This window comes from Neofelis nebulosa, chromosome 9, assembly GCF_028018385.1.
Source record: "Neofelis nebulosa isolate mNeoNeb1 chromosome 9, mNeoNeb1.pri, whole genome shotgun sequence".
NCBI lineage: Eukaryota > Metazoa > Chordata > Mammalia > Carnivora > Felidae > Neofelis > Neofelis nebulosa.
In genome coordinates, this window is record NC_080790.1 from 3,802,712 (window position 1) to 3,823,336 (window position 20,625).

The 20,625-nt window shown below is 51.5% G+C and overlaps 1 protein-coding gene and 1 long non-coding RNA gene across 2 annotated transcripts; one reads left to right on the forward strand and one right to left on the reverse strand.

Annotated features, from left to right (window-relative positions):
- Nucleotides 1–11,016: 11,016 nt before the first annotated feature.
- Nucleotides 11,017–12,511, reverse strand: LOC131484307 (uncharacterized). Its single transcript, XR_009248154.1, has 2 exons — nt 11,791–12,511; nt 11,017–11,609 (listed from the first exon to the last, which is right to left on the reverse strand). It is a non-coding gene; the product is annotated as an uncharacterized LOC131484307 (long non-coding RNA).
- Nucleotides 12,512–13,147: 636 nt separating this feature from the next.
- On the forward strand, nt 13,148–16,215 carry SOX11 (SRY-box transcription factor 11). The gene has a single exon (XM_058682444.1). The coding sequence runs from the start codon at nt 13,267–13,269 to the stop codon at nt 14,665–14,667; it is 1,401 nt and encodes a 466-aa protein (XP_058538427.1). The 5' UTR covers nt 13,148–13,266; the 3' UTR covers nt 14,668–16,215.
- The last annotated feature ends 4,410 nt before the right edge of the window (nt 16,216–20,625 follow it).

Consider the following 20,625-nt stretch of genomic DNA (forward strand, 5'->3'; position numbering starts at 1 on the left):
ATATTGTTCCTGCCGCCCCCAGCTTCACAAGGACCTCCCGACTTTGCAGCAATTGCTTCTGGATTCCGTGCTCTCAAAGTTTCATGTGGCCTTTCAGCAAGGTCCCTAACCTAGCGAGAAAGCTCTAAGTAATCCTAGCAGGCTGGATCTAAATATTGCTTTCTCTCCTTTCCATCTCCTCTATCCAGAAAACATTCAGGCAAAGACTTCCTACCTTAGGAAGGCAAAATCATCACATCTCTGGAAGAGACGGCTAAAACGCCTTCTTTCCTGTGTTCCACCTCGATTCCCAAAGCGCCTTGGCCCATTTTTGTACAATCCTACGGGAGCTTCGTAAAGTACTTCTCAACCGCCTGGTAACTTCAGGGACATAGGTGGGACCTACTCAGCCATTTTCCCAAAGACAGAACTGTGGCTCTTACAGGGTAAGTTTACCAATTTAATGAGCTGAGATTCCAAGCCCTAAAGCCAGAGCCCCTCAGGCAGAATTGTGTGTGCTAAGTACTCTCAGCGCACACTCAGTATAGATCGGAGTGTGTCGGGGATGTTGGTGTCGCACCCAGAAAAGCAGTGGCCGCGCCCTCTAAGCGATCTGGATGCCGCACATTGTCTTTGGATTTCAGGCGGATGGCGTGGGGGGGAGGGGCGGCCACCTGATTCTCGTCTTTCGCTTCTGGAAAATAGGAGCAAATTTACACGCAATTGATGTCAGTGGAGTAGGAGTTTTTATATCTCCCAAGTACTTGAATGTGTCATATAGAGCAGCTAATCATTTTTGTACAGGGCATAATAGGATGCTATATAGCCCTGCTGGAATTAACATGAACACAATACACAAGCTACAGCCGCGGTAGCTGAGCAAGTAAACGCATGACCAGGAAATACTATAAATATCTTTCCTTTTGTGCCTCAGATCCTATTCTTCGCTGTTAGGACCAAAAGCACACACACCAATAGTTCACTCATGCTGTCATTATTCCCCCAGAAAATGTACGTGTCTCTTTGCTCTCTGCTTACAGGAGGGTGACTAGAGACAAGGCATCCAGTATTAGGAACGGCAGAGTTAGGTCCTGGGGAAAAAAGTGCTAAATATGCACGGATGCACTTGTCATTGCTCCCAGAAAAAGAGAGATCTGAAGGAAGGACACACACACACACACACACACACACACACACACGCACACACACACGCACCTAGCTTGGGGGGCAGATATGAAGCCATTTTAAACCTGTGAAATTATCACTATGGCCCCTCAAAGATAAGAATTCCACCTTGAATCAGATCAAGGGTGGATTTGTTCCCTGGATCCTTGGAGCACGCTGTGGGGAGGATGACGGGCACGGACACTTCCCTACTGCGTTCACCCACCGCTTTATAGACTCACCTTGGGGATGCCTACCTGTTACGTATGACGACGGGTGCTTCCTTTGAGATGTCCTCAATTTACCCACTTTGGAGGTCTAAGAAACCCTCAGATTTAGAAGAGCATGTGGTAACGGATATGTTTTGTGTAGAACTTTACAGATTTCGAGCGCCCCTGAATCTTGTGTCATTGGTGAAGGAGAAAGGGACCGAGAATCAAAGTGCCGGAGGAGTTCTTTTGGGGGGAAATGCAGGAGGAACAGGGAGAAAGAATGCATCTGAACACAATACACTCTGTTCTGCACTGCCTTTTGCTCCAGGACAATCCCTATAGACTCATGCAAGAGAAAAAAAGAAAATAACGGTAAGAGTGAACTCCCTAAAATATGGGTAAGATATTGAAAGCAGCAAACTGCGTTGCTGGGAGCGAGGTCACCGCAGGAGGCAGAAACGGAGCAGTGAGCTGGCCAAGGGGGACCGTGTGTCCTCTTTCTTGCTCTTGAATTTTCTTTTTCCGTCTCTGGCCACTCTCTCAGAGTGACCCTGACCTCTGGTCTTGTTCCTTATTTGTTCATTTGCTCGTTCATTTGCACGTCTACGCCCTACTAGGTGCCATGGTACCTTGTTGACTCGGAGGAACATGCAGTGAAAGAGGGACACCCCCCGCCTTTAGGAGAACTCACGGCCCAGGGGGACAGTCTTCTCTTCCGGTCCTGACACTGTGTTTCTCATTCTGCCTGCGCCACGACGAGCGGGACACCCATAAGCTAAAATCCACGTTAATTTTCTTGTACTTGTCAGCCATTCTTGCCTCCGAAATACGCCAGGGACACCGGCTAGAGGAACTTCATTGTATCGTGGAGGGCTAGCGCTGAAACAAGTCTTTATAAATAACCCAGAAGAACTTCCTTTCTCATAGACTCGGGCCCCCAAGAATCTCCCAGAGGCCAGCCCGTGTGCGGCGAAACAAGCAGAGTCATCCTGCTTTCCAGAACTCACTGTCACCGGGCAGGGGGATCCGGGAAATCGGGGGTGGGGGTGCATGCAAAAAGGGCTACTCTAGTGGCATCTCCAAGTGCCAGAGGGGGTGTACCGACGCCTCAACAGTTCTGCCCACCGTGCGCAGCGTGGTCAGGAAACATGGTTAAAAACCGTTGTGTCCACGCACACCCAGAGTGCTGTCCCTCCGCGGGATTTCCCTTCCGATAGCGCTCGGGCTGGGGGGCGGAGGGTGAGAGATCATCACCTCGACAACTTGGTTTCCAGTTCCAAACTAACTTACGTTGATGAAGGGATGCCCTTTGGCTTGAATGAAAAGTTAAATCGTCCTTTTCTGGTTCTCACAGCTTTGCCGAGACCCCAAAGCTAAAAAGGGATTGACGTGGCCGTGCATGTCCGAGCTGTGACCATCAGACAGAGCAATGAAAGTCTGGCTGCGTGGTGGGCAGTTAGACCTTCCCTAATCCACTGCTGCCCAAGTGCCCATCAAAGTCTAGAAGTCAACTAATGGGGGACATTCTTCAGAAAGACTACGTAAGAGAGGCCAGCTCTATGGTTCTTGTCCCCTCTCTTAATTTCCTGGGGCTGATGTGTCACTGACTTAGACAACAGGGCTGACTTAGACAACAGGAGTGACTTCTCTTTCAGCCTGGAGGCCAGCAGCCAGAGATCGAGTTGCCGAGCGGTTGGGTCCTTCCGATCACCGGGAGGGAGACTGTTCCAGCCGCTCTACTTGGCTCACCCGTTTCCATCTGCACCCCGTGTCTTCTCTCTGTGTGTGTCTGTCTCTCTGTCCAAATTCCTCTTTCTTAAAAGGTGTCACGTCAGCCATATTGGATTAGAGCCCTCCCGAATGACCAGCCACCTTCTCAAAGGCCCCGCCTCCAAGTACACTCTCATCTGGAAGTACTACAGATTAGGACTCCCATGTGTGAATTTGGGGTCAACACAATGCAGCCTTCAGCAGTCCCTTCCCTGGCTCCTAAAAATCCATGTCCTTCCACGTGCAAAACTCACGTGCCCCGTCCCAACATCCCCACAGTCTTAGCCGGCCCCGGCGTCATCTGTCAATCCTCAGTCCTGTCTAGATGTCATCTAGTTCAGTTATGGGTGACACTCGAGGTGAGTTTCTCACCATCTGTGAACCCGTGACACCAGACAGGTCACCCTCTCCCGAAGTACGATGGTGGGACAGGCAAGGACAGAGGTTCCCACGCTCCAAAGAGGAGACACCGGAAGGGGGAAAGGGGTCATGGTTGGAACCCTAGCAGGGACAGTTCCATTCAGTTTTAAGGCTGACGCCAATCTCCTTTAGCTTGATACTCTTTGCTCTTGGGCCTGCTGGGCAGGCAGGACCTTTATCCGCCCCTCGTTGGACTTCACCTTGTCTGGGAACAAAGGGTTCCAGCCCTGAGCTGTGGGGTCCCAGCAGGGGTGGGGGCTCAGCAGGGGCTGAGGCATGTGGGAACCGGCACGGGACTCCCACCTGGAGAGGTGAGGGCCAGGCATGTCTGCCCAGCAGAGTGAGCAGGCCAGAATCTGTTCTAGCAGAAGTTCCAGAAGTTTCCAAGAATCGGAAGGACACGGAGAAAGAGGGCTGGAAAGGGTGCTTCCTCCTGAGCAGAATGGGCATTTGTGACGGGAAACAGCAGCTGAGAAGGTGCTTCAGGGGTCCCTGGAACAGGTGCCCCCGCCACAGAGAAGGGGATGAAGTTGTAGCCGACAGTCTGTGCTCAGAGCCTTTATGGCGCTGACACTGCAGTGCATTGAGAGAATGTTATTGAGACTGAAAAAAAGGCCGCAAAATGTCACTGTGGGCATATGTGGGGGACTTTGACCTCTTTATTTGCTGCCTGTACAGTCCATGTTTTGACAACGAAAATGCACTACTTTTAAATGGAGCGAGAACAATCATCACATACCATAAAATACTGGAGTCACAGTTAAATGGTCATATTTAGAAAAGAAGAAACTTGGGCATCCGGGTGGCGCAGTCGGTTGAGCATCTGGCTTCGGCTCAGGTCGTGATCTCACGGTCTGGGAGTTCGAGCCCCGCGTCGGGCTCCGTGCTCACAGCTCGGAGCCCGGAGCCTGCTTCGGATTCTGGGTCTCCCTCTCTCTCTGCCCCTCCCCTGCTCACTCTCTGTCTCTCTCTCCTCACTTAAGAGAATGCAACGAAACTAACATCCCCTAATGTAGAATTTCTGCAGAAATGATGTGTTGGGTCACATAAACACTGTAAAGCTGTGAAACATCCACGTGACCTTGGAAGCCACTTGGTCTGAAATACTCACCCTCAGAAGAGGAATGTGGCAGCCAAAATGGTTATCCATTGGTCTGAAGTCAGGTGGCTGATTCAAGGTGTAGCAGGAGGGGGAGAGTCTGGGCTTTCCCGGCCCAGAGTGTGGGGCCCGCACGCAGCCCTCTGCGCAGGGGTCTCTCCAAGCTGAGCAAACATGGGGATCCTCCTACCAGCCGCTCCCCTCTTCTGCCCCCAGTCCACGGTTGTACGTTCGCACACCAACCGCCAGCTAGTGTAACAGGAAGCAAAGATGGGCAGGATCAGTGAGTGCCCCCTCCAGGGAAAGGTGCGAAGCCCATGCCTCTCTACAGGGTTGCTTTCGCTCACTCCATTTCTTATCCGTGCTTTGATTATCTAGAAGTTAATGACTGTGCCCCACACAGCTCTGCCTACGCTACAGGGATAACGCAACTAACAACGCTGTTTCGTGGCAAAAGGCGAGGGGGGAGAAAAAAGATCTTAACTGCCTTGAACATCAAAAAGATGCACCGGAGACAAGCAGAGAGAGGGAGAGAGAAAGGGGGAGCAGGGGAGAGAGAGGGAGAGAGAGAGGTTGAGAGAGAGTGGGAGGGAGCGAGACAGAGACAGATGATGAGGGGAGGTTGGTTCGACAAGGGCTGGAGAAGAAAACAAGAGCAGCTACCCAAGTTCAGGAATCGGATAAGGAAAGACGCGCTTCTCCGGGGCTCAGGCGGGGAGGTGGAGACACAGCAGAGGCCACTGTGCAAGAGGCATTGCTGGGACCTGGCCTCCTTCCACCGACGGAAGAGGGCACCTCATCAGGCGTCACCAGCGATCACCTTCTCAGCCAGGTCCGTCCGTAGGCACCTGCCTCCTGTTGCCCCCACCACGTCCCCGAGATCTACAGGCCGCTCCCTGGCGAGATAGTCACTAGCTCCTAGGCGCCTGGCCTGGGGGCACATCCCCGACACTAACGACACATCCGTCGCTCTGGGCGGGGATGGTTTCTCTAAGAACAGATGAAGATCCATTCATCGGGACGGTAGCCATGTGGAAAGAAACCAGATTTGATGTATTCCCAAAATTGGCGATCCACGCCTTTTTATTTCAGACTCCTGTAAACCTGCAGACACACACACTCACAACTACAAACGTCCTCTTCCTGAGTGGTGACGGTGACACAGAGGCACTGCTGGAAAAGGAGCAGAGCCTCCGAGGGAGGGGCCTCCTCCGTCCCGAGGTGGATGGACGGGTGTCTTCTCCCCCCCTCCCCCTCCCTGCACACGGCCACCTGAGCACCGGCACACAGTATCTTTGGAGTGTCTCTTTTGTTCGGGGGGTGAAGGGTTCGCGTAACACACAGGAGCCCTGTCGCCAGCCCACCTCGCTGGCTGCCCATCCCCCGGGGCACGAGACGGGGTGGCTGCAGGAAAATACAGCGGGTGCAGGAGCAGGCAGCACTGTGTGCAAGCTCGGAGGGCAGCCTGGGAGGAGGGCAGACCTGGGTTTTTAGGAAACAATTACTTACCTTTTTTATAAATAAGGGGTTTTTTTTTAATTCCCAGGTGTCCAGTCAAATGGTTTTCCTAGAGCAGTTTCTCATCAACAAACAAACAAACAAACAAACAAACAAACAAGAAGGCGGAGACTGAAGTTGATTAATATAAGTTTAATGAAAATAAGTTTTGTTTAAATTGCAGAAGCCATCGAGTCCTAACAAATGCCTAGGCACTAGGACCAGCGTGAGCACGGGAAACAGCTTTATCTGGAACCACAAGCGTCTCTCCCGGGCATGGCTGCAGTTTCATTCGTGTGTAGTGTGAATGTGCCTGGGGTCACGATGTAAAGATGCGTTTCGTGTGGCAGGTCACGGTCAGAATAAGTTTGAAAGCCACTGCTCTGTGCTGCGCTGCCCTAATGCTCCTTTGCGTTTTTGCTGATTGCAATAGAGATAAAGCTAGAGAGGCCGAAAGAAAAGAACCCTGCTTTGCCTGCATTGCAAAGGGGAGTGGATTTTGTTCGAGGGCGAAGCGCTCCATTGGACATGAACTTGGGGAGCCCTATGGGCCTGGCTGCATGTTGGAGGAGGCTCAGTGTCTGGGGCTGAAATTCTGAGAGTCTTGAGGACAGACGAAATGCACACGGAAACCAGCAGGAGCGAGTGAAATCCGGGGTCACTTGGGTGGGAGAACTGGCCGAGCTCCCTGGGGTGCGTGAACAAATAGGAAAATTCACTGGACATTTGGCGAGCGGCCACTGCCTGCCAGGGACTGCTGGAGGCACTGGAGAGACAGAGGTTCGAACCACCACAACAGCAACATCTGTGGGCCTCCCCCCAGACGCTGGTGTTCTTCTCAGCACTTGGGGATGACGGTGAGAAGGTGGATGCTGCCCGCATCCCAGCTGGAATGGGAAGCGGGGTGGCCACTCGGGAAGACAGTTTGATGGTTGCTTACAAAGTTCAATATGCTTTGGCCACAGGATCCAGCTCGTTGGTATTCACCCAAGGATTTGGAAACTTAGGTCCACACAAATACTCCATATGGATGTTTACAGCAGCTTTACTCACAATTGCCAAAACCTAGAAGCAACCAGGTGAGTGGATACACTGTGGTCCATCCAGACAATGGATACTACTCAGCACACACACACACACACACACACACACACACACACGAGCTGTCCAACCATGAAAAGCCCGGGAGGAACCTTAAATACTTCTTTCTAAGTGGAAGAAGCCAATGTAAAAAGGCTACATGCTGGATTCAAGCTATAAGACATTCTGGAAAAGACCAAGAAGAAAGAAACTGCAGAGAGAGTAAAAGGATTAGTGGTTGCCAGACGCCAGGCGCAAATGGTATTTAGAGCAGTGCAACTATTCTGTGCGATTCCATTGTGATGGACATATCGTGTCATCATCCATTTATCAGAACCTATAGAGTGTGCACCACCAAGAGTGAGCCCTAATGTCAACTGCGGGCTCTGGGCGATTGTGATGAGTCCGTGTAGGTTCACAAATGTTAACCACGCACAGCTCTCATAGGGTGTGTCCACAGTGGGGGAGGCTGTGCGTGTGTGAGGGACAGGCATATATGAGGATTTTCTGTACTTTTCACTCAGTTTTGCAGTGGACCTAAAACTACTTTAAAAAGTAAAGCCTATTTAAAAGAAAATACTTAGCTCATACGAATAATAAAAAAAGAAAAAACATGAAGTTTGGAAGCAGTAGGTTTGTATAATTCTTTTGTTATTATTAAGAATCAAGGGCTACATGATGAGATCCACTAAAATAATTACAGGAAGGAAGGAAGGAAGGAAGGAAGGAAGGAAGGAAGAGGAAGGAGGAAGGAAAGAAGGGAGGAAAGGAGGAAGGGGAGGAAGGGGAAGGAGGAAGAAAGGAAAGAACAAGAGAAGGAAGGGAGGGAGGAAGGAAGGAAGGGAGGGAGGAGGGAGGGAAGAAGAAGGAGGAAGGAAAGAAGGGAGGAAAGGAGGAAGGGGGAGAAAGGGGAAGGGAGGAAGAAAGGAAAGAACAAGAGAAGGAAGAGAGGGAGGAAGGAAGGAAGGAAGGAAGGAAGGAAGGAAGGAAGGAGGGAGGGAAGAAGAAGGAGGAAGGAAAGAAGGGAGGAAAGGAGGAAGGGGGAGAAAGGGGAAGGGAGGAAGAAAGGAAAGAACAAGAGAAGGAAGAGAGGGAGGAAGGAAGGAAGGAAGGAAGGAAGGAAGGAAGGAAGGGAGGAGGGAGGGAAGAAGAAGGAGGAAGGAAAGAAGGGAGGAAAGAAGGAAGGGGGAGAAAGGGGAAGGGAGGAAGAAAGGAAAGAACAAGAGAAGGAAGGGAGGGAGGGAGGAAGGAAGGAAGGAAGGGAAGAAGGGAGGAAGGGAGGAAGGGAGGAAGGGGGGAAGGGAGGAAGGGAGGGAGGGACAAAAAGGAAAGGGAAAGGAAAAGGAAAGAAGGACACTGGAACTGGAATTTTCAATCCAAGGCAGAATATTCCAGAGTCTTAGAACACCCAAGCCACCGTCACTCAAACTTCAATAGTGTGTCATTAATAGGTGAACTCGGCGGATTTTAACCAACATTGTTTAAAGAAATGGAAAAGGAAGTAGCCTGTATTACACTGGATAAGGAGAGATATTCATTTGTGACACTTTGGTTCCTGCTTTATATACATACAGCTTGTGTGCTGGTCATGATGTAAAATTACGTTTTAGAAATAAGTTTCAGAGTCCCTGCCCTATGTCCTTCTGCTAGTGTTTTAATGAAGCGTACTCTCTGGCTGGGTGATTCAGAGAATACACGAGTGAGAATATCAACAGATTATTGTAGCAACTAAAGTATGTCCTGATGTACCAAACATGAAGTGACCGTCACTGGCAGCATATGTGTCGAGGGAAGGGGCAGCAGGTGCCTGGAAGCACACCCCACCCCCACCCCCACCTCCAGCATTGCACCTGGGGCTAAATGCAATGCAGGAGATCAATATGCAAAGATCAATATGCAAAGATCAGGTGAAAAAGAAAGCTCTAGATGGATAGGCTAAAATGCCAAGGCCCTAAAGCACCATGAGAAAACAACAGGGTAAGACAGGGTCTGGAGAGTCTGGGAGTTCAACTGACACCCGTCACCAGGTCTGAGGATACGTACAAGGGGGACTCCAGGTAGACAGAGGATATAGGGATCAAACTCAGGATTCAGGTCTGAGGCAGAGATGCCGAGAGCTAGCAGAACAGTGAGGGGAGAAGCCCGTTTCAGGAGAGTGGGTCACAAGAGAGGAGATGGAAAGAATTGTCCTGCAGGGTATCATTTCAGCGATGGAGATAATGCACGTAGTCAGAGCTCTTGTGGAACGGGTGTGTTCAATTTAACGGGTCAAATATTTACCCAGTGATATTTTTAGTGTATTATTTGCTTAGCAAAATGTTTCTTGTTCAGAGGGAGTAGGAACACTTTGCATGTATTCTAAATGTGTTATCATGATTTTGAGCGATTTCGTATAATAGCTTACCCCTTACATAATAGTTCTTATAAATGAAAGGTCTTCTTTTCTAAAGATACGTTTGTAAAAAAAAAATAATAATGATAATGATAAAAATAGTCATTTGTGGCTACCATAGAATGTACATCTTAAGACTCTGAGCGTTAATTATATACCCAACAATGTTTAATATAAGCAGGAAAACTGCAGAGACGTCCATAGATATACACACATGAAATGTATATTGGCTATGAAAAGATGATTCAGAGGTCTAATCCTGATATGCATTCACCAGTTTTAAATATAGCAGACAAATTTCCATTTTACTAAGCTAAACTTTCAGGAAGTGTATCATTACAGAGGACTGCATTTTCCATTTGTTAGCCTCAAGTTCCTTTAACTAGTCGGTTGATGTTGATGCTGCAAGCAACCATTTTTTACGAGTAAATACTGTTCCTGTGAGAAGCATTCAGGTCTCAGGCATTTTCCCATTTCTTTTCTTTCAATGTTATGCTTATTTTAAAACCTTCCCATAAGGAGGGTGAAAAAAAAAAGAAGAGAAAGGAAAGAAAGGAAAAGAAAAGGAAAGGGAAGAAAAGAGAAGAAAAGAAAAAAAAAGAAAAGAGAAAAGAAAAGAAAGAAAAAGTATACATAAGAGTTATTTAGTTTTTCTTTTCTCCCTTCAAGTCCTCACTAAATTCACTAACATTAAGGAGGTGGGTAGATCGTGTTACAAAATAGCAATCTAGGTAATCCTGTTTGAAAATTCGGACCTTTCTATAGAAGACAGAGGGGGGAATTAGCTCCAGTCCATTCCTGTGGAAGTCTCCATGCCTGCTTTTGCTTCACCAACCTCTACTGTGTGTTTATGGAAAGACCCATCAAGTCACAGCACTTCCCTCTCATGGTCCCTGCTGCCCGGCTCGCACTAATAAACAATCCCGGTCACTGGTTTTCTCTTCTCCGAGGGTGACCCATCTTTCTCAGAACAGAAATTATGTTTCTTATCTGAAAGACTAAATATTAACTTATATTTCCTCTGAGAAGATCATAGCACTCCCAGAATAAACCCATTATTTTCCAGCCTGATTGTACTTAATCTAATTCTCATTCTAAAGCTAAACATGATTTTTGCTATCAAGTGAAAAAGGCAAACACCGAATTTGCTTAAGATTTGCAAAGGCATTCTCTCTCAGAGTCTGAAATGCTAGATGCCCTCATGGTTTGCACGAAAATAATGCAACTGGGCTAAATTTTTTCGAGGCTTCTGGCCGGAGTATGGATTTATCATGTGTTGGGTGGGTTGGGGGGGAGCAGTGAGGATTCACCAGTCCATCCACCCACCCTCCTGTCGTGTTCCCAGGAGCTGAAATGGCTGGGAAGTGTGCGCGCAGAGACAGGAACACGAGGCAGGGCTTGCCTTGTGGGAGTGAATACGGATTTTCACACACTGCCTTCGGTTTTATACGTCTCCAGACTTGAGGTCACCCTGTGTGGATGACTGTAAATTCCTCTGGTTCCGATGGCTCGAGAGCATAGATTGCCCACACGATTGGCTTGAATATCACAGGATTGGACGCAGTGTTTTTCTTTAGGATGAATAAACGTGGGGGAGGGTACTGCAATGGTGGCGCGCGCGCGCGCGCGCCCCCCCCCCCCCCCACACACTCACACACACTCACACAACCGCGCGCGCGATGGTCTGTGAGAAATGTGAAAACATGGTACCATTTTCTGTGACTAAAGACATCAGGAAACTGCAACGTGCAAGCAATGCAGTGTCATTTGCAGGAAAGGAACCCGAAAGGGAGCAGCGGGTTGGGGTCACTGTGCGAGTCCTAAGAGGCTGACTTGTCTCGCGAAAGGCTCTGGGCAGTATCTTGGGGAATTACTCAAAGTTGCCGGCTCGCCAGCGCTGGAGGGTGTGAAGGCAGCGATGACGACAGGCAATGAATAGGAAGCAGTGGTTTTCTTTCAATCTCCCCGCAGAATATCCACAGATGGGTAACAGCGACTAAATAAAGAAACACAAAGAGAAACGGGTTTCCGAGTAGCACAGCGGGACCGACGGGCCATGGGGCCGCTTTACATAAGCCAGCCTGTTCTCCGGGTACGCTCGCAGTCCTAGGAGCAGTGCGCCCCACCTGGGCACAGACACGGGACGTATTTGGACTCGGAAGTTGGGGTGCACCTACTTTTCTCCTCGGTCCGTGTCGCTAACTAAAACAGCCAAGGCCCCGCAAGGCGTGCTGGCTCCTCGCTAGACGTTCAGGACGAGGCTGCTCCGGAGGGCGCTGGTGACCGAGAGAGGGGGAGGGGACAAAGAGGAAGAGGGGGAACGGGAAGGAGTGGGGAGCGGGGGGAGGGGACAGGGCGGGCTGGAGAGCCCGGGGGCGGGGCCGTGCCGAAGCTTGCGGGTCCCGGGAACCGGGTTCAGAACCAGCCTCGGGAGTGGCCAGATGGAACGCGAGGACCGGGTCCCCGCCCCAGCCCAACCCCGCAGACCGTTACTCCGGCCTCCGCCTGGGGCGGGACGCACGCGGGCCGGGCGCGGCCAAACGGTCCCGCTGCGTCTCCGGTCGCCGCCGAGGGAGGGAAAACACGGGGAGAAAAGGGACAAAGCACCGCAAATGCAGACGGGGGGAAGGGAGAATGCAGCCTCTCGGGCTTTATATGGATTTCTTTGCCTTAGAAAAACAGGGAGAAAGGGAAAAGGGGAGAGAGAGAGAGAGAGAGAGAGAGAGAGAGAGAGAGAGAAAGCGAGCGAGCCCACGTGCCCGGGAGGTGTTGTGTTAAAGCGCCACCTGCCGTCGGCCGGGGCGCGGCGGGCTCCCCCGGCGGGCTCGGGCGCGCGCGGCTCCGGGAGGCAGCGGCAGCCACCCGGGGGCGCGCCGGGCGGCACCCGCCCGCTCCGGCTGCGCGCGTGCCCGAGCGTGTGCCCCGGGAGGGCGAGCGCGCCCGGTCGGCTCGCTCGGACCGGCCTCCCGGGGACCCGGCACAAAGGGGCGCCCGGCCCGGCCCGGACTAGTCCGGTTCGCCGCGGTGTAGCGCGCGGCTCCCGCGCATCCCGGGAAGCGGCGCATCTGTGCACACACGCGGATTTTTTTTTTTTAAATAACATATTTCCAGACGTGCCTCCCCCCTCCTCCCGCTCCCCCACCCCCCATCTTTGCAAAGCAACCCCGAGGGCGGACGGTGGGGGGGGGGGGAGGGGGCGTGGCCGAGGAGTTAATAAAGGGAGAGGGGCGGAGCCGGGCAGCAGCCATTGGCTGGCCCGCAGAGTGATGTCACCCATATGACGCCCTGATAACTAGTTGGGAGAGAGCCCTCAACTTTTTGCAGAAGGAGCGCGCGCGCCTGGGAGTGCTCGGGGTCCGGCGCTTGCGGCGGGAGCCACGAGCCGGAGAGAGGGGGTCCCGGGCTGCCTCGACCGCCGCCGCCTCTCCCGTCGCGGCCGCAGCTTCCCGCGCTCGGGCGGCCGTCGCCGCCGCAGCCGCCGCAGCCGCTGTGTGCAGCCTGGAAGGGGGGGCGGGGGGGAGGGGGGGAGCCGCGGACGCGGGGTACCGAGGACTTTGCAACTTGCCCGGGAAGGTGGAGGGGCGAGAGGGGGAGGGGGACCTCCGCACGAGACCGAGCGGCCCGGGTTGGAGCGCCCAGCCCCGCGGCAGATCATGGTGCAGCAGGCGGAGAGCTTGGAAGCGGAGAGCAACCTGCCCCGGGAGGCGCTGGACACGGAGGAGGGCGAATTCATGGCTTGCAGCCCGGTGGCCCTGGACGAGAGCGACCCGGACTGGTGCAAGACGGCGTCGGGCCACATCAAGCGGCCGATGAACGCGTTCATGGTGTGGTCCAAGATCGAGCGCAGGAAGATCATGGAGCAGTCTCCGGACATGCACAACGCCGAGATCTCCAAGCGGCTGGGCAAGCGGTGGAAAATGCTGAAGGACAGCGAGAAGATCCCGTTCATCCGGGAGGCGGAGCGGCTGCGGCTCAAGCACATGGCCGACTACCCCGACTACAAGTACCGGCCCCGGAAAAAGCCCAAAATGGACCCCTCGGCCAAGCCCAGCGCCAGCCAGAGCCCCGAGAAGAGCGGCGGCGGCGGCGGCGGCGGCGGCGGGGGCGCGGGCGGCGGCGGCGGCGGCGGCGGCGGCGGGGGCGCGGGCGGCGGCGCGGGCGGCGCCAAGACCTCCAAGGGCTCCAGCAAGAAATGCGGCAAGCTCAAGGCCCCCGCGGCCCCCGCGGCCGGCGGCGCCAAGGCCGGGGCGGCCAAGGCGGCGCAGCCCGGGGACCTGGGCGGCGCGGGCGACGACTACGTGCTCGGCAGCCTGCGCGTGAGCGGCGCGGGCGCGGGCGGCGGCGGCGGCGGGGGCGCGGGCAAGACCGTCAAGTGTGTGTTCCTGGACGAGGACGACGAGGACGACGAGGACGACGACGAGCTGCAGCTGCGGATCAAGCAGGAGGCGGACGAGGACGACGACGAGCCGCCGCACCAGCAGCTCCTGCAGCCGCCGGGCCAGCAGCCGCCGCAGCTGCTGAGACGCTACAACGTCGCCAAAGTGCCCGCCAGCCCCACGCTGAGCAGCTCGGCCGAGTCCCCCGAGGGCGCGAGCCTGTACGACGAGGTGCGGGCCGGCGCGGCCTCGGGCGCGGGGGGCGGCAGCCGCCTCTACTACAGTTTCAAGAACATCACCAAGCAGCACCCGCCGCCGCTCGCGCAGCCCGCGCTGTCGCCCGCGTCCTCGCGCTCCGTCTCCACGTCCTCGTCCTCCTCGTCCAGCAGCGGCGGCAGCGGCAGCGGCAGCGGCGGCGAGGACGCCGACGACCTGATGTTCGACCTGAGCTTGAATTTCTCCCAGAGCGCGCACAGCGCCAGCGAGCAGCAGCTGGGGGGCGGCGCGGCGGCCGGGAACCTGTCCCTGTCTCTGGTGGATAAGGATTTGGATTCGTTCAGCGAGGGCAGCCTGGGCTCCCACTTCGAGTTCCCCGACTACTGCACGCCCGAGCTGAGCGAGATGATCGCGGGGGACTGGCTGGAGGCGAACTTCTCCGACCTGGTGTTCACGTATTGAGAGGGGCGCCCCGCTTCTCGCTCTTTCTCTCCGCGGGTGCTGAGCAGGGTTCCTCGGGAGGAAGTCGTGGTGGTCGTGGCGGTGGTGATGATGATGATGATGATGATGATGATGATGATGGTGTCGATGGTGTCGGTGGTGGCGGTAGGGTGGAGGGGAGACATGAGATGCTGATCTCGATATGATGTCGTGACACAAAGAAATTGGAAAAGATGATGAAAATTTTGGTGGAGTTAAAGTGAAATGAGTAGTTTTTAAACCGTTTTTCCTGTCCCTTTTTTTTTGTTTTTTTTGGGGGGGGTTGTTTGTTTGTTTTTGTTTTTGCTCCCCTCCCTTCCTTTATCGTGTCTCAAGGTAGTTGCATACCTAGTCTGGAGTTGTGATTTCCACCCCCACCCCCAAATGTGGTTTTGTAATTACTATTTCTTTTTCTTGAAATTCGTGATTGCAACAAAGGCGGAGGGGACAGGGCGGGGGAGGGGAGGGAGGACCCGCTCCGGAAGGCGCTGTTTGAAGCTTGTCGGTCTTTGAAGTCTGGAAGACGTCTGCAGAGGACTTTTCGGCAGCACAACCGTTACGCTAGGGAGTTGGTTGGAGATTTTTTTTTTTTTTCGTAAGAGATCTTAAAGAACTGATGATTTTTTTTAAAAAAAAAGAGAAACAAACACAAAAACAAAAAAGGGACCATTGCAACTTTTTTATTTTATTTTATTTTTTTGGAGGGAGAAAACTGATGTCTTCTATGCATCCGATTCTTAACAAAACTGCAGGGAGCTTGAAAAAATGCAGACTGTACAAACGCTTACAAAAAAAAAAAAACTGTGAACTGACTTAAGATCAGAGTTTACTTTTCAGATCAAATTGTTTATGGTTTTACAAATGTGATTTCTACTTGCCAACTTTTTTTTTGTAACTTGTTCCCTTATACCTCCTTGATTGAATACCAGACAGCCTAGACCTCAGTACAAAAGGTATTGAAACATTTTTGATACATAACAGACCTCAGTCTTTTTTAAAAATTAATATATTTTCAGGCGTATTTTTGTACAGTGAAAAGGGAACATTCTTGCTGTGTTTTTTCAGTAAGACTTTCAGGCACTTCTTCCCTTTTGATTTCTTTTTTTCCTCTGTTTTTTAGCATGCAAGTATGTTGGTACGTTATGTCCTGGTTTTAAAAGGATTAAAATTTTAAAATAATCCTTGCATCTAAAGGCCTTGTGGTTTTAAAAAAAAAAAAAACAAACTTTTTTTTGTACAGCTATAGTAGAGATTTGTTCAATATTTGTAGGTAAAGATTTATTGAAAATGGTGATATAGACCTCAGAGCTGTTATCTTAGTCTAAAGATTGTATATGTACTGTACTATAGTAGGACTTTATGTATCTCATACGCTGTGATATGTGGATGGGGCCCCAGATGGAAGGTTTGAAACTGGATTCTCGATTTTTAGCAAAAAAAGAAAAAAAAAGGCACATAGTTTAAAAAGTTTCTCATTTTGTGCAATATAATCTAAATAAAGTACAGACCATCTGCATATTTTGTAGCAAATGGTGGCAAAGCAGACTCAATGCACTGTCGACATCGTTCCCTGTTTTTGTTCTTTTTTTTTTGTTTTTTTTGTTTTTTTGGGTTTTTTTTTTGTGCTGGAAGTCTGTATCTTGACAATTTTAATAAATCAGCTGGAACTGATAGAAACTCGCATCTCCAATAGTCTCTATAGAAGTCCAACTGGAGGTCCATGTTGTCGCAGCGCATTCAGTGACGAGGCTGTTGTGCGGCGGCTGGGAGTGGGGTTAGGCTGGAAAGGGCTCACTCCGCAGGCCGGTTTCTTTTTCCTCTGCCTTCGGTGGCTGGTGATTGAAATCCAGGGAGGAGGATTCTTTCCCTCTGCCTTCCCTTCCCGCCCCCCGCCCCGTCCGTTTCCTTTCTCACCTCCGCCTCCATTCCTACTCTCCCCGCCCCCCCCAGCCCGGCCGGGGCGGGGCGGGGCGGGCTGGGCGAGGACCCGGGGCCCGCGCGCGCCGTCGGTGTCCTGCGCTCGCTGGGGGTGCGCGTTCTCTGCGCCCGAGCTGCGTCCCGGCTGCGCGTCGCGGTGACCGCCGCCCTCGGGGCGCTCTGCTCCCCGCCGATCTCCTTTGGAGGGTGGGGACGGCCGTTTCCAGTTTTGAATTTTTCTTTCTCTCTCTCTTTTTTTTTCCCCCTCCCCTAACGCTGCATCTCCGCCTGTGCGCAGAGGTAGATGCTGTGGGGAGCGAGGCCGCCGTTCCCGACCCCGAGCGCCGCCCGGGGCCGGAAGGGCTTGTCGGTGTCGGTCTCTTCCCGGCCGCTCCGCGCGGGCGGGAGCACGGCGGGGCGGCGGGGGGGGGGGGGGGGACCCTGGCACCGCCACCGCCACCCGAGCCGCGGCCACCGGGGTGTCGGCGGGGGCACCGAGGGCGCAGCCCGCGGGGATCGGGCCCCGGAGACGCGCGGGGACGCCGGTGCCCCGAGGCCCGCGGGGCGGGGGGGGGGGGGAGCGAACCGGGGAGGAGGCGCCGCCGCACCCGCGTACCCGCGCCCTCGCGCGCGCGCGCGCCGGCTCCCGGGCCGCCCCGGAACTTGCCTCCGGGAAGGCGCCCCGGCTTCGGGGTTGTTCTTCCCCTGCTGCCTCCTGGGGCTCCGCGCCCTGCTCGCCGCGGGCCCTTCGCGCGGCCCTCCCCTCCTCCTCCCTCCCCCCCTTCCTCCCCCCCTTCTCTGGGCTCTGCTTAGCCCGGGCCCGCCCCCCCCTCCCGTGCCTTCCGCCCCTCTTTTCCCGGGGGGCCGCCCCGGGGGAGGGGCAGGGGGAGGCCGCGCGGGGCCGGGGGGCCGGGGGGAAGCCGGCCAGCCCCACCCCCGCGCCCGGGCGCCCGCCGCGGGGGCGGTTTCGGCGGCTAATTGAAACTCAGCGCAGAATCACCACTACTCCGTTCTAACCTACTGACATGGTTTACCAGGGTTCGGCCTCCATTTTTACCCAGATTTGGCGAGACCGAACGGGGCGTCGCACGCTGCCGGGGATGCTAGGCCGAGGGGCCCCGCACCCTCCCTGCCTCCCCTCCCCCACTTCCGGGGGGGCCTGTGCCCCCCAGCCCCAAGCCGCGGCCTCCCCCCGACCCCCACCCCTGGGACGCGAAGCCCGCGAGCTTTGGCTGCAGAGGGACGGAGTTGTGTGGTTCCCCCTCTCGATGAACCATCGGATTCGGGTAGGACACTGGGGACGCGAGAGGGCTAGGGGTTCGCAGGGTTCTCCGTACAGAACTGGATTTCTGGAGTTGGCTACCTTTTTTTTTTTTTTTTCTTGAACCTTTCAAAATGATAGACCGATGCAGTCGCGGGCCGGACGTTGACTCTCGCCACGAATCCTCGAACCAGCGGTTTACAAGTGACAATTCTGTGCTGGTGGTTTTACGTGGCGGCCCCCGCCGCAGCTGCGAGACTTGTGGAAAACGCAAACCCATTTCTAAGACGGAGTCTATGTATTTTGAAAACCTGAAAACTTTGCGTGTGTTTTACGTTTTGATCCTGGATGAATCCTGGACTTTTTTTTTTTTTTTTTTTTTTTTTTTTTTTGGTGGTGAGGTAGAAACTCTAAGCTAAGGAAATTAGTAACATCATTGGCCTCAGAATGGCAACAAATAGTCTTCATAGAATAAAAAAGAAAAAAAGAAGCTTATGTGGCGAAGTCCTTGATAGGAAAAAGGAAAAAAAAATAGATGGTCAGCGATCTAAATTGAAAACCTGTTAGAGCTCAGGACAGGCGCTTGAATGCGCTTTTAACAATATTTAAGGCTGTTTTGCTGAATGCATTGTGAAGATCCTTCTTGATGAATCCTTTCTTGAATGTCGAAAACATAATATAATACACAGGTATTCTTGCCACTGGATAGTCTTCAATAAAACTTTAATTGCATTTTTTTTTTTTTTTTTGGTCTCTTAAGTAAGTCTTATTTTTAACTAAGCATTGACAGAATGTCTTAAAATGGTAACATGGGGGTGGGGGGTGGGCGCTACAATCTGCAGCCTAGCCAGTGGTATCCTGCTGTTTATAACTAGTTCACAGACTTTGATGATGGCTTTTTGGTAAGATTTCCAACTTGAAGACCTTAAACCAGCATTCTCTTATTAATTCTTTAAACTGTGGAAATAATCTTCCAGTTCTTACACTCTGATATGCATCCCTTTTATTAAAATAATAATAATAATAATGCTAATAAAAGGCAGTGTATTTAAACTGTGCTTTGCAAATATTACGTATGTTATGAATGACTACAGTCACAGGGCAAATTATTTGTAGAATGATTATCCTTTAGCGAGAAAAAGATCATGACCACCCTTTTGGGCAGAGATGTTTCTTTTTAATGTTAATTAAGGGGAAGTGACTTAAATATGCATGCGTATAGCAGTCAGGAGGATTTACTTGTTTTTATGTTGTTTTATTTTTATTTTTTGAAAAAGAGAAGGACTCAAAAGGCAAAGGTTGTCTTTCTCTTCTCTGGGAGTTGAAACCGTCATCCTGCGATACTGGTCCAGTGAAAGAAATTCACATTTCCTGTTCACTTCAGAACTTAAGTGACTTTTGCCTAAGGAATCTGAGAAATAAAGCAAATAAGTTGCTCTATTTTAAGGTAGTCATTCAATATAAATATAGTATATCGATCTTAACTTTTTTATTCTCTGGATGATTAATAATATGTATATTCTTACTTTTTCTTCTAATGGGCATATGTAACCTTGTGGACACTTTGGAGAGAGGTTTTCTTGCACTCTCCCATTTATAGAATCTTTATACTCTTTTACTGCGTGGTCCCCTGCTTTTAACAGATTTCTGAGGCAAATATATTTGTGCTTTTTTTTTTTTATGTAGGATGACCAGCAGAACGTAGTTTACTGAGTTGTCAATTTTATCAGTAGATAAGAAGCTTTCTTTCTTACAGTTTCAGGGAAGATTTTTTCAGGATATTTCTCAGTTCTTCTAAGGGCCAAATTTTATAAAATTTCCATTAGGAATGTCAGTTCCAAATACCCTTTGTATAGCCTGGGCCTGTGGGGGTTCCAAGTCTGAGCCTTACGGAACCCAACACAGGAATTCATGAGTTCCCAAAGTAACTGTCTCCATGCGATGACTCTTGTCCATGCTCCTCAGAGATTGGGCTTATTTTCATGACCACTCCTTTCTCACCATTCATTGACGCCATTTTTTCTGCCATATCCCCTTTCAGTTGATGATCTGGCAAATTCTGCTCTTGGACAACAACAGTTGCCTTTGGTTCGGTTTGGGGTTTTTTCGTTTTGGTTTGTTTTGTTTTCATTTTTGTTTTTGTTTTGGTCCCTTCTGCGGAGCCCACGTTTTCGGTCACAATGAAGATGAAACAAAATGTATTAAACTCAGCTCTTTACCACTTTACTTTGCTTTTTCCATTGAGGTTATTATTATTATTATTTTTTTTAACACTACCTAGATCCATTAGCTGGCTAATTAGTTTTATCTATTCCATGTGGATGCAGTGAGTTTATAAGAGAATTTCACAAACAAGTAGTTTTTTAGTGAACTTAAACAGAATTTTAAAGGAGACCTATTTTTATACTCAATAAAAGCACAAACGTGCAGAAAGTATAAAATGGCTTACAAAGGAAACATAAGTTCATAATGTTCCATGTATAAAAGTAATAATTTTATTGGGTAGAGATACTCTTAAAAGATTCAATACCTCTGCCAGTGCACAGATAGGACTGTTTTGAATGACTTGGGAACTTCTGTTGCCTGTGGTCGCAAACAGATAACCTCTCCGTAGAGGAAACAAACCACGGAAAGCAATATGCCGGAGGTGAGACGTGGTTTTTCACATGAGCAGTTGAGGAATTGAAACAACCTGGATGTGCGTACGTGGAGGCTTCCTTACATCCTTTGATCAAACTTCTTTTATGTGGTCACGTAGACTT